Genomic DNA, 13312 nt, shown 5'->3' on the forward strand with positions numbered 1-13312 from the left:
GCTGCCCCCCACTAGCTAGGGCGGTAGCTCCAGTTACTGGCAACTAGGCTGTGTCATCCAAAACTGACAACTACTTGACTGCAAACCAGCACAGGCATTTGGATTTCTACCTGCGAGGGGGACCAAAGGCTGGTGGTGTTAGCACTGCTAACACTATCAACACACAAAGCAATTTTACATAGTTTAGCCTTACATGCTGCAATCCTGTGTTTAGCCATTTTAAATAAATTGTGCTCAAGTTTGACTGATTTCCGAGTGTTTTCTTATCTTTAGACTAGGTGACTAAAATTTTCATTTAACCTACAGGTTAGTTGCTAGGTGGTTGACAGGTCTCTGTTGTAGTGATAAGTCAATTCATTTCACGTGACATCACCAGTTAGATAGAAACAATACCTGGCCTACAAGTCAGGCTACCTACACTACTGCACACTATGTAAAATGTTACGGACTCTAATCCTATCTATGACTTTTAACATGTTTTTTTTCTTCTTTAAACAAAGACTGTCATTTAATTAGATGCACTTACAGATGTGGAGACAAGCCCGGGTTGTGCTTTGACAGATTCCCACCTGATACATAAAGTGTAGCTGATCCTGATACCACCATTAGGTAACTTTAACAAGCAAATGTTAGATAATTAGCATTGTTAACACTGCCACATAGCAAATAAATATACGTAGCTGTCTGTATTTTTATAGGATTTCATCATAGTGGTGGTGTAAGGGGAAGGATTCTCGATTATATATTTGTAAACATTACCAAAATAAAGTTCTGGCGAAGTCTTTTGTTGATTATTTGAATAAGGGTTGACATCTTTATTGCTTTCATGGTGTAGCACTGTTGGTGTAGCTGTCAAAGGTAAAGGTCAGATTGCAGTGCATACGAGGCTGGCTGTTGCTAATTGGCAGGATATCTCTTGTGTTGTTGCTTCAAGCTACTTTGTTTTACTCATTTTAAGCCAGGGCTTTGTACAAACAAAGGATTTTTCAGCCCAATACAGAATGGGCAGCAATCAGGCCAAGTTAGATATTTACTAAATCTGTCAAGAAGTGTGTTGGATTAAAGTCTATTAGAGTCCAACTAACATAATCGTTAAGCCAATGAATACATCTGAATATTGGCCTATCACAGATACCTTAGTATTGGTGTATGATTTCCGGTATGCACCATTAATTATTTTTCTTGAGATCATTTCATACAGCAAACTATTTCTACGACGATTCAGAAAGATTGCGCTTCAACTTTACAGTTTAAAACTCTCTGAGTATTGTCTGCAGCTCGTGACGCAGAGCATCACTGATGAACACTCTTTAGTCTGCCATGAATTGGTTGACAGTGTAGTTATGTTAAATTTAGTCGGATTGTTGAGAAAGTGGTGCAAAATTATTGAACAATAGGGTCATTCTCATTCAAGTTTAAAAATGTACCACATTGGCCACAGTATAGTTAATCAATGAATTCTACCTTTTTAATTCGGCATCACTATCGATTAAAAAAAATCTCATATTGATATGGATTTACAAACAACTATCCAATATTCGGTTTCTTCTTTTCACTGTTAAAACTCTGTAGTGTCACTTGTGTAACCAAACTGTAACCTCTTTTCCACTCCACTCAAACCAGTAACCACACAAGTCACTGGTCAGCTCTCATACTTAAAGAAAGTTTAAACCATCTTTACATCAGTCCCTTATCAGGAGTTTCAATCCCAGATTGAACAAGTCTCAGATTCAAACAGAGTGTAGTCAGGAGTTTTTACGACTCCACCTAATCATCAGAACCAGAGCTGACTGCAGCCTGTTCTGGTCTGTCTGGATCTCATTACCACCCAGGAATCCTCAGCATGCAACTTTTAAAGGCACTGGCTCCTAAAGGCTTCGGCTCCCACTGTGATGGGACACGCTGGCATTTGTGCCTCAATAACGTCAGCCTTCATTCACATACACACAGACACATAACATACATAATCTCCTCCTTTATTGCAACAACAGTGACATAAAGTCCTTGGTGTATAGTAAGAAGTTATAGCCAGCTATATAATGCCGTCAGCAGTGCAGAAATTGATATATAGTCAAAAAGAAACAAACCAAGACTGAGGAAACAGAAATAAATAATGAGTCTGAATTATTTGTTTAAACACCTGTGCTGATTATCAGTCTATAAGTTCAAATTTACGGACAGTTTGATCTATGTAGAATGGATCTAGAACAGGAAAATAGACTTATCTGAGGTAAATCCAGTAATTAAATTGAAACTAAAAATCCTGTCTCGGAACCAAACTATATTTATCAGTCTGCTCATGCTGTCATCATCTATAAATGTAATAAAATAAATGAAGTAGCAATGCTACGAAACCAGCCATAAATTGAGCGATGGTAGTGTTACGCCCTTTTATTCAAACTGGGCTTTCATGACATCATTATCACATACTCAACAAGAGACACAGGAGACTCATATACAGCGTTATGACTTTTCCTCACACTTCCAGTCGTCACCTGACCCACTGACGATGGAAAAAAGGAACAGCCTCATTTTTCGGGGCCTGCTGTCTCTAGGTTGTATATCACTCCTGTCATGCACATATGAAAGCGTAAATCTGAGCCAGTGATGTGGGAATGCATCTGAAAGATCCAGCCAAGTGTCTAAACTCAGAACAATAACACTCCTGAGGAATTCAAAGCATTTCTCTTATTAAAGCTCACTCTAAGACTTCTGGGACGCAGTAAATGGCTTTATCTTGACTTAATTTTTCCTCTCTTTCATTCTCACTACCCTGCCTGTATGGGACCTGGACCTACAGTACGCCGCCCCCCTCTGAAACATCCTGAAAATGGGGTATTGGTTCTCCTGCTTCTCCTTCAAACTTCAAAGAAGGGAGCAGAAAAACACCTGGGAACCAAAAGAGATCATGCTGGGGACTAAGGAAGAGCAGCAGAGTCTGGCATGCTGAGAGAGAGAGAGAGAGAGAGAGAGAGAGAGAGAGAGCAAGAAAAGAATGGATCGGCAGCAATGAAGGATGGGGTCAGAGAATGATGTCTGCTTCTGATTTAGATCAGGTTAGACAGTAAACAGGCATTGACATCAGCAGGTATCAGTGTAATAAGACTGCAAGTAAAGGGCCGGGAAAAAACAGTGTCCTCATTTGCCACCAAAGCTCGCTCTACATAAGGACCTAATAGCAAGTTCTGCACCTTCCCCCGGGCATAACTGTGCCTTCAAAAGACACACAAAGCTGGCAGGCCTGGTGAGAGTCTCCATTTACAGTAAAGGGTGTCACCACCACCCAACCAGCCTGTCGGCGTTCAACCACCCTGCTGCTGTTTCTCAAACCTACCGCAGCTCTGGGTGGGAAGCAGCACTGTGGTTGATCATTTTCTCACTCTTTTCATGCCTACATTGGCTCAATTCTCCCACAGGGTGGGTGGCACTCCTGCCAGGCGTTCGTCTGTAGGCTAAATGTGTTTTCATTTGTGTCCTGGTTTAAGTTATATTGAAGCCAAAGCTGCCTCATTTTACAACTGGATGATTAAATGGGCAAGCCACAGAGCCACCTTGGAGAGGAGTTTAAGACTAATGAAGATTTCTTTCTACTTCGGTCAGTATTAATAGACTCAATTATTCACTGCAGCAATTTTTCTCCAACATCATTCTATGGTATAACGTTGTAGTGCTCTGTCTTTAGAATGCAAGTTGTATACATTTAGGGAATCTGGAAATTTTTATTAATTCACCATTTTCCTATGAATAAAAATGACTGGTATGATAATGGATAGAGAACAATCATGAGAGACATTGAACCATATTTCATGTGAAAAAAACCATCATTTAAAGCTAATAAGCTACATCACACTACAGCTAAGCATGCAGTCACTTCCTAGCTTACATTATCATTTGCTAGACAGTGGCTGAAGGTTAAAATTAACTCTTGATAATATTTTATGACACGATAGTTTTCCAAAATGACATCAATGTAAGCAAGGAAGTGGTTTAATACTGGCCACAGATGTTGTCTTAGGGTTACTAACTAACTGGTTATGTGGTTTCTACTGGAAACATGTCCCAGTGACATTCAAAATTTTGTTTTTCTAAATGACAATAGTTTGTCAGATTTCTACATTCATTTTACATTTGATCGGGAAAACAGCAGTATGGCATTAAAGGAGAATATTAGCTTCCCACCCTGAGTGTGATGTAAGAGAAAATGTTAAGGCCTACAAAGGCTGTAACATTCCCTAACATGAAAAAAAAACGGCTGCTAAGGAATATAGCAGGCATCACTTTCTAATCCCCTTAATATACGGCACTATGAAAGAGAAGTCCAGCTGGGTCTTGTTGTTTTGAACCATTATGAATAACAGAACAAGAATACCAAGAGATCAACATACCACAGGCACAACAGAAATTAATTCCACCAGAATTTGACTGGATTAGAAATAGATTAGATTTAAGCATGTAATGGAACAGAGAGTAACACAAAATTGCTCGGATCTGATGGCCTTACTCAGTAGGGCTTACCTGGTTTGGTTGGACACTTTTGGCACTTGTTAAGACCCCAGGAGGCGCCCACACTTCCACAGCAATCATCCTGTTTGGTAAGTCCTGGCAGAGGCTTGCCACACTACAACAACACACATCTGTGTTACATCAAAAAAGTAATGAAAATGGGTGTACATGTTTGTGCATGCATGCATGTTTGCATGCAAATGTGTGTTCATTGGCAGGGACATAGCTAAGTGTGTTTGTGTCAGAGTGTGCATGTATACCTATCTGCAAGGACACACAGAACAAGACACATCTGAGACTCATTAAATGGACGAGGATATAAACAAAAGTCTCAAGACCTGCTATGAACCGCCTCGCGTGCCTCATTTAGGCACTTGGCTAATTGTGAAGAGAGATTCCTATCAGACCTTACTTATTGGATTTTTTGGCCAACGGAGATTTATGAAATTAAAGAGGCAACAGAGAGGCATTCTTCTGGAGAACACCGAACTGGCACATTGGCAGGAGAAGAGGGAAAAGCTTTTCTATGTCCCTTTTTTTTTTTCTTGGGTAGCTCATTTAACCTGGAAGCTTTAGTTTCAGGCTCTCTATGAAACCAGAGTAGAGAAAGTGGGAGCTGCACTTCAGAACAAACAAACTTGTCTAAGGAATAGCACTGGAAAAAGAAAATTCACTGTAGATAAAATTGTTGTTGTAAGTGCAAACCTTAAGGATTTAAGTCAATTATGATGCTGTATAGAGATGCCTTAAAGTCTCAGATATGCCAAGCTCATGCACCTATTACTTTTTTTATTCCACTCTCCCTTGTGTTCTATTGTGATGACCATACATCATCCTGACCATGCAGGTTAGAATAAATCTGTAGCACTGTATGTGCCATTCTGTGTGCCTGACCATGAAAGTCTTCCCATTTGAGCGGCAAAGATGACCACATGTGCTGGTTTTAAGGCCTAACCTTTGATCTTCGAACATATCCAAACACATCACATGCTAATGTCAGGGAACTGAGGGAACATGAGATGGTAAGTGTGGTCAAAGCTCATAAATCTTGTACATTTCATAAATCATGGCCACAGAGCCACTTCTGAATCAGGAGAGCCGGGCTAACAGAAGGTGATTAGATGGTAAAGATATGTAACCTGTGGTGATACAACACATTTCCTCGACTTGTACTCAACACCTACAAAGAGGAAGGATACTCCAGGTGGCTTACATCAGCAAGTGATGACAGTGAACATAGTGTGCTTTAATGACTTAACACAATACCTGTCCATCAACTGTTTCCTGAAAGCATCTTCCCACATGTCCGTTCTGTCGGTTATGTGGTCTGCCGTGGCCGTTCCCATTCCCATTTCCATTTCCAGTAGAGTGTGTGTCGTGCCCATTCCCAGGCTGGGAGCGCTGTTGGACAGAGTGAGCCCCCTCTGTGTTGGCCAGTCTCTGCCCAGGCTGGACCCGAGCTACTTGGTGGATGTGGACTTCTGCCTCTGGAGGGTGCTGGATGTGGACATTCACCAAAGACGGGTGGAGGGAGACTGGAGAAGGCGAGACCAACAGTTTATACAACATAGAGGAAAGTTTATACAATCAAAGTGGAAAGATCCTTAACACAGGGATACAAGATTTTCTTTTTTTTTTTCTTTCTCGATCACATAATTATGTGATCTGCAAGGGGAAGTCCCAGCAGTAAAGACAATTTCAAGACTCTAAAAAAAACATCACAAAGAGATTGGGATTCTCTGGCTTATATTAAATCATCTTAAAGACCAAAAACAGAGTTGTTTAGGAGTTGAGAAGCTGTTGTAATGTGGAGAATGAGCTCTTCTGTCCTTCTGACAGAGGGGAAGCATCTATCTTCAGGTGGTGCCAGAGTTTTTTTTTCCCCAGTATCCTGACCCACTCTCATAAATCATAGTCACATAGACAGAATGCAGGGAGAGTCCAACGAGAAGAAGTAGACCTTATCAAGAGTCCTGCATGTGAAACTGCCTCCGCAAATGTTTAAAGCATTGGATCATTCCTTTGTTAAAAGTAAAAATTGGATTGGACTAATGCCATTTATGATGATTTTGATGAAGTTATATTCAAAAAAGATTTCTAAGTGAAATTCCAAATATCTTAAATTAAGTTCTGCTTCTACTTGCTGTCAGGCGAGCGAGATGCTGAGCCAAATGTGATGACATAAAAAATCATATCAGAGACAGATATGGAAAAATGAGCGAATCTTCCTTCTTTACATTCTTTCTTATAACTTCATGATGTTACTTTCGTCTGTTTCAAATATCCACTCCTTCTTGATAAAAAGCAGCATTGTGCTAACAATAGGAGGACTTCCACTGAGTCATTACTACTTAGCCTCAAAATAGAGTCTGACCTCCACTGCTGCTGGCCTCAAACGGCAGAGCACTACACGATAAACAGTATACAAAATTCAGGATCAGATCCATGCAAATTTAAAAAGAGAGTTACTGGAATTATAAGGAGAAGTTGAGCAACTGGCAAACATGTAGCTCCAGCATTGAAAAAAAGTCTGCTTTTGTTTATGACCAACGTTAAGCCCTCTCGACTGTGATGACTTTTGGGAAAAGAAAAAAACCACAATGGAACAAGCTAAGGTAGCGAGCTGTGTTGAAGCATCCTCTCTTAAACCTGCATTAGTTAGAGTTTAAACTTACAGTATCAACACAAGATAAATGGGTTGTGGACAGTACATGAGTCTAGCAGAGGTCTACATGAATCAAGCTTGATAACTGTCATTTGGCTAGTAAGTTACATTCTTAATTGAAACCAAAGACTACACGACTGGGATGTAGCCTTTGATGCCTCATAGACTGCAAAAAATGTTTTACCTTAAGTGTCCATCTACAGTGGTAAGAATGGATATGCATTGTTATGTCTTCATTTAGGTTGACAGACACTGTGCCAGCCACATGCCAATCAAGATAGCCATACGCCTAAAGCATACTATGCTTTTGTTTGGTTTAACTCTTTAGGGGCCATATTAAAAAATGAAAAATCACCAGGCTGTACTGAAGACGACTTGAAAGAAGCAATTGATCCCATTAATTCATTAGAAAAATGTTTACTGAGGTAAAAAAAACAACTGAGAAGTCAGGTCAGTTGCCATCATATTTCATATTTGGAAGGCATATCTACATTACTTTAATTTTGAAACAAGAGTATATTTCTACTTCTTATGTTGTCTGAAGTGTCTAAACAGAAGTCAACGCCTCCACATAGGTCTCAGTGCTGTATAATTACCTTGTTGATTGGACAGTGGTAGAGTGTACATAGAGTGGGAGGGAGATTTTGGACCCTGGTGATTGGCATCCTTGTTGTGAAGGGTGGGTCTGGTAGGGGGCGGGGCCGGCAGGTGGCAAAACTTCCCTGTCGAGTTTGACGGACACCAGCACTGGTCCCTGCCGATGCACCGACCTCCATTTAGGCAGGGTATCTGACAGAAGACTGCAGTGGGGAGAGAAGAGAGAATAACAGGGTTGAGTGTATTAGAGATGAAGAGAAGAAGATGAAGAGGGTTTTAGAAAGTCAGATATTCATAAGCGTATTTAGCATGCCAAATTAAGCTGCACATATCTATGCATCATTTTACCCAATGACCTTGTATTGAACTGGTAGTCCTGATAAAAGTGGCATGTGATGAGGCTTCATCTGGACATGATTTGTAACTCTGTCCTGAAGGCAGAGTCACAGCACTTCCCATCACGCCGCACCTCTTTTATTGACATATTTAGCCTAACAAAAATAATTACATACTTCTGTGCAGGGTGATGAGTGATGGTTCATCATGTAACAATTCTCAGAAAAAAACAAGTGCCTGGATATGTGTGAGGAAGTGAAAGAGAAAAAAAAACTAGAATTTCACAAACAATCAAATCCTAGTTTTTATCTTCAAAGAGGGGCTTTTAATCATGTGAGTTAATCCCAATACCTGTGAGGATAATTTGAGATTAACCATGAGGTGAACAATTCAGAAAAGGCTAACTCTAGACAGATGGTGTTTGACAGTGCTGCTTTGACACCCCTCTCTCTGGCCTTATCTCTTGGCTTAAAGGATGGGTACCAGCCCAGCACCCTAAATACCTGAGCCTGCTCCTGTCTACAGATTCTCTCTGACCTGACCTCATCCATCTCAAAACATCAAAGACTGTAAAATAAAAGAATCCATCCAACCATGACGGATAAGAAAAAAGAACCAGTTTGCTGCAGAAAGGATGAAAAGTGAAGCTCTCTACTTTTCTGGTTCAGCACACCACACACCACAAATATGAGAAACTTCTTTACAAGACTGCAGTTAATACAGATGGCCCACAAACTGAGAGATGAAAGAGGACGTTAGTGATGGAAACATGCTGTGAGCTGCATCCTCGCTGTCTCATTGAACCGACAGAAACACACTAACAGGGTGCAAACAGGGAACAGAGAGACTCTGGACAGTCTGGATGGCATGTTGGGAATGAGCTCCCTGTCACAAAGTATTAACAAGAGCGAGACTGGAGAAAGAAAAGAGGGAGGGATGGAACACGAAAAGAAGATAGAGAACTAACAGGATTAGGGGAGGAAAATGAGAATAGAATAGATTGAAAACAGAAAAGAGACAGGGCTGGAGAGAGGGGATAAACAATGTAAGGGGAAAAAAAGTTGTGGAAACACAGACAGTGAGACTTAGCTTTGGTGTCCGAGCAGACACACACAGGAAGGCCTCCAGTGATTAGACATGCTGGCTAAATTATCAGCTCAAGGAGGTCATTAAATCCTCTCAATGTGGGCTGCAGGTCTGCACCGGTCTGCGTCAGACCAGTCCCACATCAGCATGGGGCAAGAACTATTCTTAGACGAAAACCCGTCTGTTGTCTCTGCACACCACGCTGCCTGTCTGCCTGTCTGCCTGTCCATTTAACAAGCTCTTACAACGGAACAGACACACACACATGCACATGCACACGCACACACTTCTCACTCAATAAAAAGACTTCAACCCAATCTAATATCAGGCTTTATGGTAAGTGTTGTACACAGGGTGCGTATCAAGGGAGCCTGTTGTAATTATCCATCCAGATTTTACTGCAGCGTGTAGGGAACATAACAACAGCATGAGATAACTGTTTGCTGTCCACTTGACATTCCTCGAAGAGCACGCAAACCCACAGCAATAACAGGATGTGAGCCTAAATGGAAAGCAATCTCTTTTTAACACCCATTTTAGCACATGATTTGACATAATGAAGAGAGATTCCTGCAGAAGTAAAAAAAAAAAAAAAAAAAAAAATTGGGGCACAAAAACAAACTGGAGCCTAGGAAGAAGCCGAGGTGCCAGGAATGTAATCTTGCAGAGGATCTCTGCCAGGATACTGAAGTGTTTAGAATATCAAGACCATGTTCCAAAGCCCCATTAATGGGCACATAAGTCAGCATGGTCCTCTAGTGCACTTAGGTGGAGGTCGGTGCATGTTTGTGTGGAAGTTTTAGTTTCATTTTATGTGTGTTGTGACCGGAGAGGACTTGTAAGTATGCGCATGGCATGTGCACCCTCTGATCCACAAGTAGTAATTAGTCTGAACCTTAGCTGTACCATTAAATGAGATGAGAAACATACAAAACAAGAGGGGTTACGACCTTCTCCTTCGCATTGACCACCAGTCGTCCCTGCCCCACGGACACTCCTGTGCGAATTTGGAGCAAAGCCCCCCGGATAAATGGAAGGTTTTAATGTAATCCCTATAAAATCCTGTTCATGCTGCTACTCTTTCTCTCTTTCATTCTTTCTGCCTCTGCCTCTTCTCTTTCATTCTTTCCTGCTCACCCAGCGAGCGCGCTAAATGGTTAACGGCGGGGCCAACCGCGAGGTGTAAACCGCAAAGAGATGGGGGTAAGTGTTGGGAGCGTGGGACCACCAGATCGTGTGTGAGAGAGAGAGAGAGAGAGAGAGGGAGAGAGAGGGGAGATTAGCCCCCTTTTAAAGAGCCTGCTTTAAAACTGCTCTATCCCTTTCTCTCTTGCTTTCCCTGTTTCTCTTTGACAGTGAGAGTTTTTCAGCATAGCGCTCAGCTTTAATCTTGATCACAACGTCTCAACTCAAAACATGTTATTCAGAACAGACAGCATGCCACCATTGGGAACCCATATTGATGGGGCTCCCCACATTAAAAAAAAGGCATGAGAAAGAAGGATGGAGACAAAGAAAAAAAATGTAAGAAACAGAAAGTAAGCAAGAGAGACAGTGAGAGGAGAATAGATGTAAAAGGTTGCCAAGCAGTAGACAAAGATGCTGATCTGAGGCCCGGAGTCGACACTCACAGAGTCTGAAGCCCTGGTTCTTTGGCTGCTGTTGCGTTTGCTGCTGCGTTTGCTGCTGCGAGTTCTCACTGTAAACTGTGGTGATGTCTCCCTTCTCACAGCTGTTGTAGCAACGCCCGCCGCTGCACACCCTGCGGCACAGCATGGGTGTGAAGACAATCTTGATGCGGTCCAGGTTGGAGGTAAGGTTGGCCCCTGGAAAACAAACACACACTTGGGTGAGAAGGTGCAGTAGAAGAAGAAGCAGAGACCGGCAAGAGACGAGCTGCTGCATCCTTCCTTCTTCAGCCTCACTGTGACACACTCCCCGCCCGGGCAAAGGGAGGTTTATAAGTGTGCGAGGGTGTGTGCTGACGGCTGGCCAGTGGCATGCTGCAGCTGAGTGAGCGATGTGCCACAGGCCAGGAAATAGGGGAGAGAATACTGTTAGGTAACGGGCCAGCATCCAAGCCCTTTATCTTCTGAAAAGGTGTTTTGGATGTGTGTATGTGTGCAGGAGACAAAGAGAGCATAATGTGTAATGTTGGGAAGCTGTTCAACAGCCGTTGCTCTGGTACGTGGCTACAAAACAAGAGTCTGAAGAGCAGACAGCTGTGTGTGCTGGATAGTGGATCAGATGGTGATGAAGGAGTGAAGAGTGAATCAAAAATTATTAAGGACAAGATCACATTTCTTTTGTTGTGGGTTAAGGGCGCCAAGCTTCAGTGCCTGTCATGTTAGCGAGGTGAAAGAGAAGAAAGCAACAAAGCATGTAACAGTGCACAACACACAACAACACACATTGTGCTCATGCTTCTTTTCAGCAGACTGCACACACACGGACATGCTAAAGCACTGTATGCAGCTTCAATAAATCCTCTGACTGCCATATGTGGGTGGACAGTGAAGAAGAAGAAGGAAAGCCTGGGAAGCTGCCAGTGTTTTTTTTTTCTTTTCTCGTGGCTAATGTTCCATTAAACGATGACACCACAGGATGTGCATGTACGTATCCTAGCGTCAGAGAATGGGTTGTGACTGTTTTGATGTGGTTAGGGTGAGTGGAACTTCTAAGTATGGATGTAAGTATGTTAAGTAAGAGCAGAAGTTAGTGTTATGATATTCATTTCTCATTATGTAACAGATATGTTTAGTTTTTTGTCCTTCATACCTGCAGGTAATACTGCATTGTTGAACTGTCCGCGCAGCTGTCTGTCATTGGTAGGCCTGTGCACGCTGCCGTGCCCATTTCTGTGTCCGTGCCAGTTCCTGTTCTCAGCGTTGTCGCCGTTAGCGTAGCCGTTACCATTGGGTAGAGCATTGGAGGTTATTGGCCCAGAGGATGATGGATAACGTTTCACAGTGCGGGAGGTCCCGGTCTGCTGAGGGGAGGAGTCAGGGGGTCCCCGTCTCACTTGGGTCCTGTCAGTCACATCATCACAAGATCATAAACACATGACCTCAGACAAAAGCTTGTGTTCAACACACACACACACACACACACACACACACACACACACACTTGCGAAGATACACCCATCAGCAACATATATGCATCACCATGAAATCCATTAAAGCGCGGTCAGTGTGCGCAGAAGAAAATAATACTCCTCAGGGACAAACATGGTGTCTTAGGTCATAGCTTTGTTTAATTGATTTTATACAAGAGAGACAATGATTTGAAAATAATTTCGTTTTAATTGAATTAATAATACCATATCATTCTTTTAGCAAATAGGGTTTCTCAACTAACATCTGCTGAATGTCAGAGAGCCGTGACCCTCACTAATTAATGAAAGATATTTCGCAAGAGAAGATTATTCACTGCTGATTAACAAAAAAAAAAAAAAATGAAGTATCAGGCAACAATAAGTGAATCAGACTTGCAGTATTTATCTGTGTGTGTGGCTGGTATTTTGGCCCCAGATAATAAGTACATTTTTAAACCATTAGATCTTTCCATCAGGACTCCAAAACCTTTCCATCATCCATTGTGTTTGCTTCACTAGATTATGAACTCCCTGTTCTGTCCGTCTGTGGTCAACCAAGGAGCAACATCCTGATTGTTGCACCGAGTCGGAGGAAGTATTAAAACTAGGGATGAAGAAAAAACTTGACCACAGGCTGCAAGGGGCACTTTTTTTTTTTCAACAGTGAGCATTTGATTTGGGTCAATTACTGAGCCTGTGCTGCTCGACCTGGAAGCTGAGCTCATGTGAGCGACCTGGGGGAGGCGCGTGCCTCTCAGACAGACGGGCAGACAGGCCTGCCTCGGCTCTATGGAAGCTAGGGGAGTGCTGGGATTCAGGCCTGCAAAAAAAAAACATCTGGATCCCACTGATCTGCCCTGACAGACAGTCAACAGAGCAAGACAAAGATGAACCACACCGCGTAGATCAGAAGAAACGTTCTACAAAGCCCACCTGTGGCCCTGTCAGGTAATTGAGGCTGTAATCAAACCTCAAATGAAGATATAAACCATGAATTACCATTTATTACGTGTGGTTTGTAGCCACAC

At 42.2% G+C, this 13312-nt stretch overlaps 1 protein-coding gene across 2 annotated transcripts in view; it reads right to left on the reverse strand.

Moving 5' to 3' along the window:
• The window catches only part of LOC109981360 (latent-transforming growth factor beta-binding protein 2), a 90449-nt gene that overhangs the window by 48211 nt on the left and 28926 nt on the right, over positions 1-13312 (reverse strand). For both annotated transcript variants that reach the window (XM_065966439.1, XM_020630108.3), the window contains exons 4-8: positions 11966-12216; positions 10819-11013; positions 7765-7968; positions 5770-6038; positions 4516-4618 (exon numbers count right to left, since the gene is read on the reverse strand). In XM_065966439.1, coding sequence (XP_065822511.1) covers positions 4516-4618; positions 5770-6038; positions 7765-7968; positions 10819-11013; positions 11966-12216 — 1022 coding nt within the window. The remainder of the gene's footprint in view (positions 1-4515; positions 4619-5769; positions 6039-7764; positions 7969-10818; positions 11014-11965; positions 12217-13312) is intronic.

This window comes from Labrus bergylta, chromosome 18, assembly GCF_963930695.1.
Source record: "Labrus bergylta chromosome 18, fLabBer1.1, whole genome shotgun sequence".
NCBI classification, from domain to species: Eukaryota; Metazoa; Chordata; class Actinopteri; order Labriformes; family Labridae; genus Labrus; species Labrus bergylta.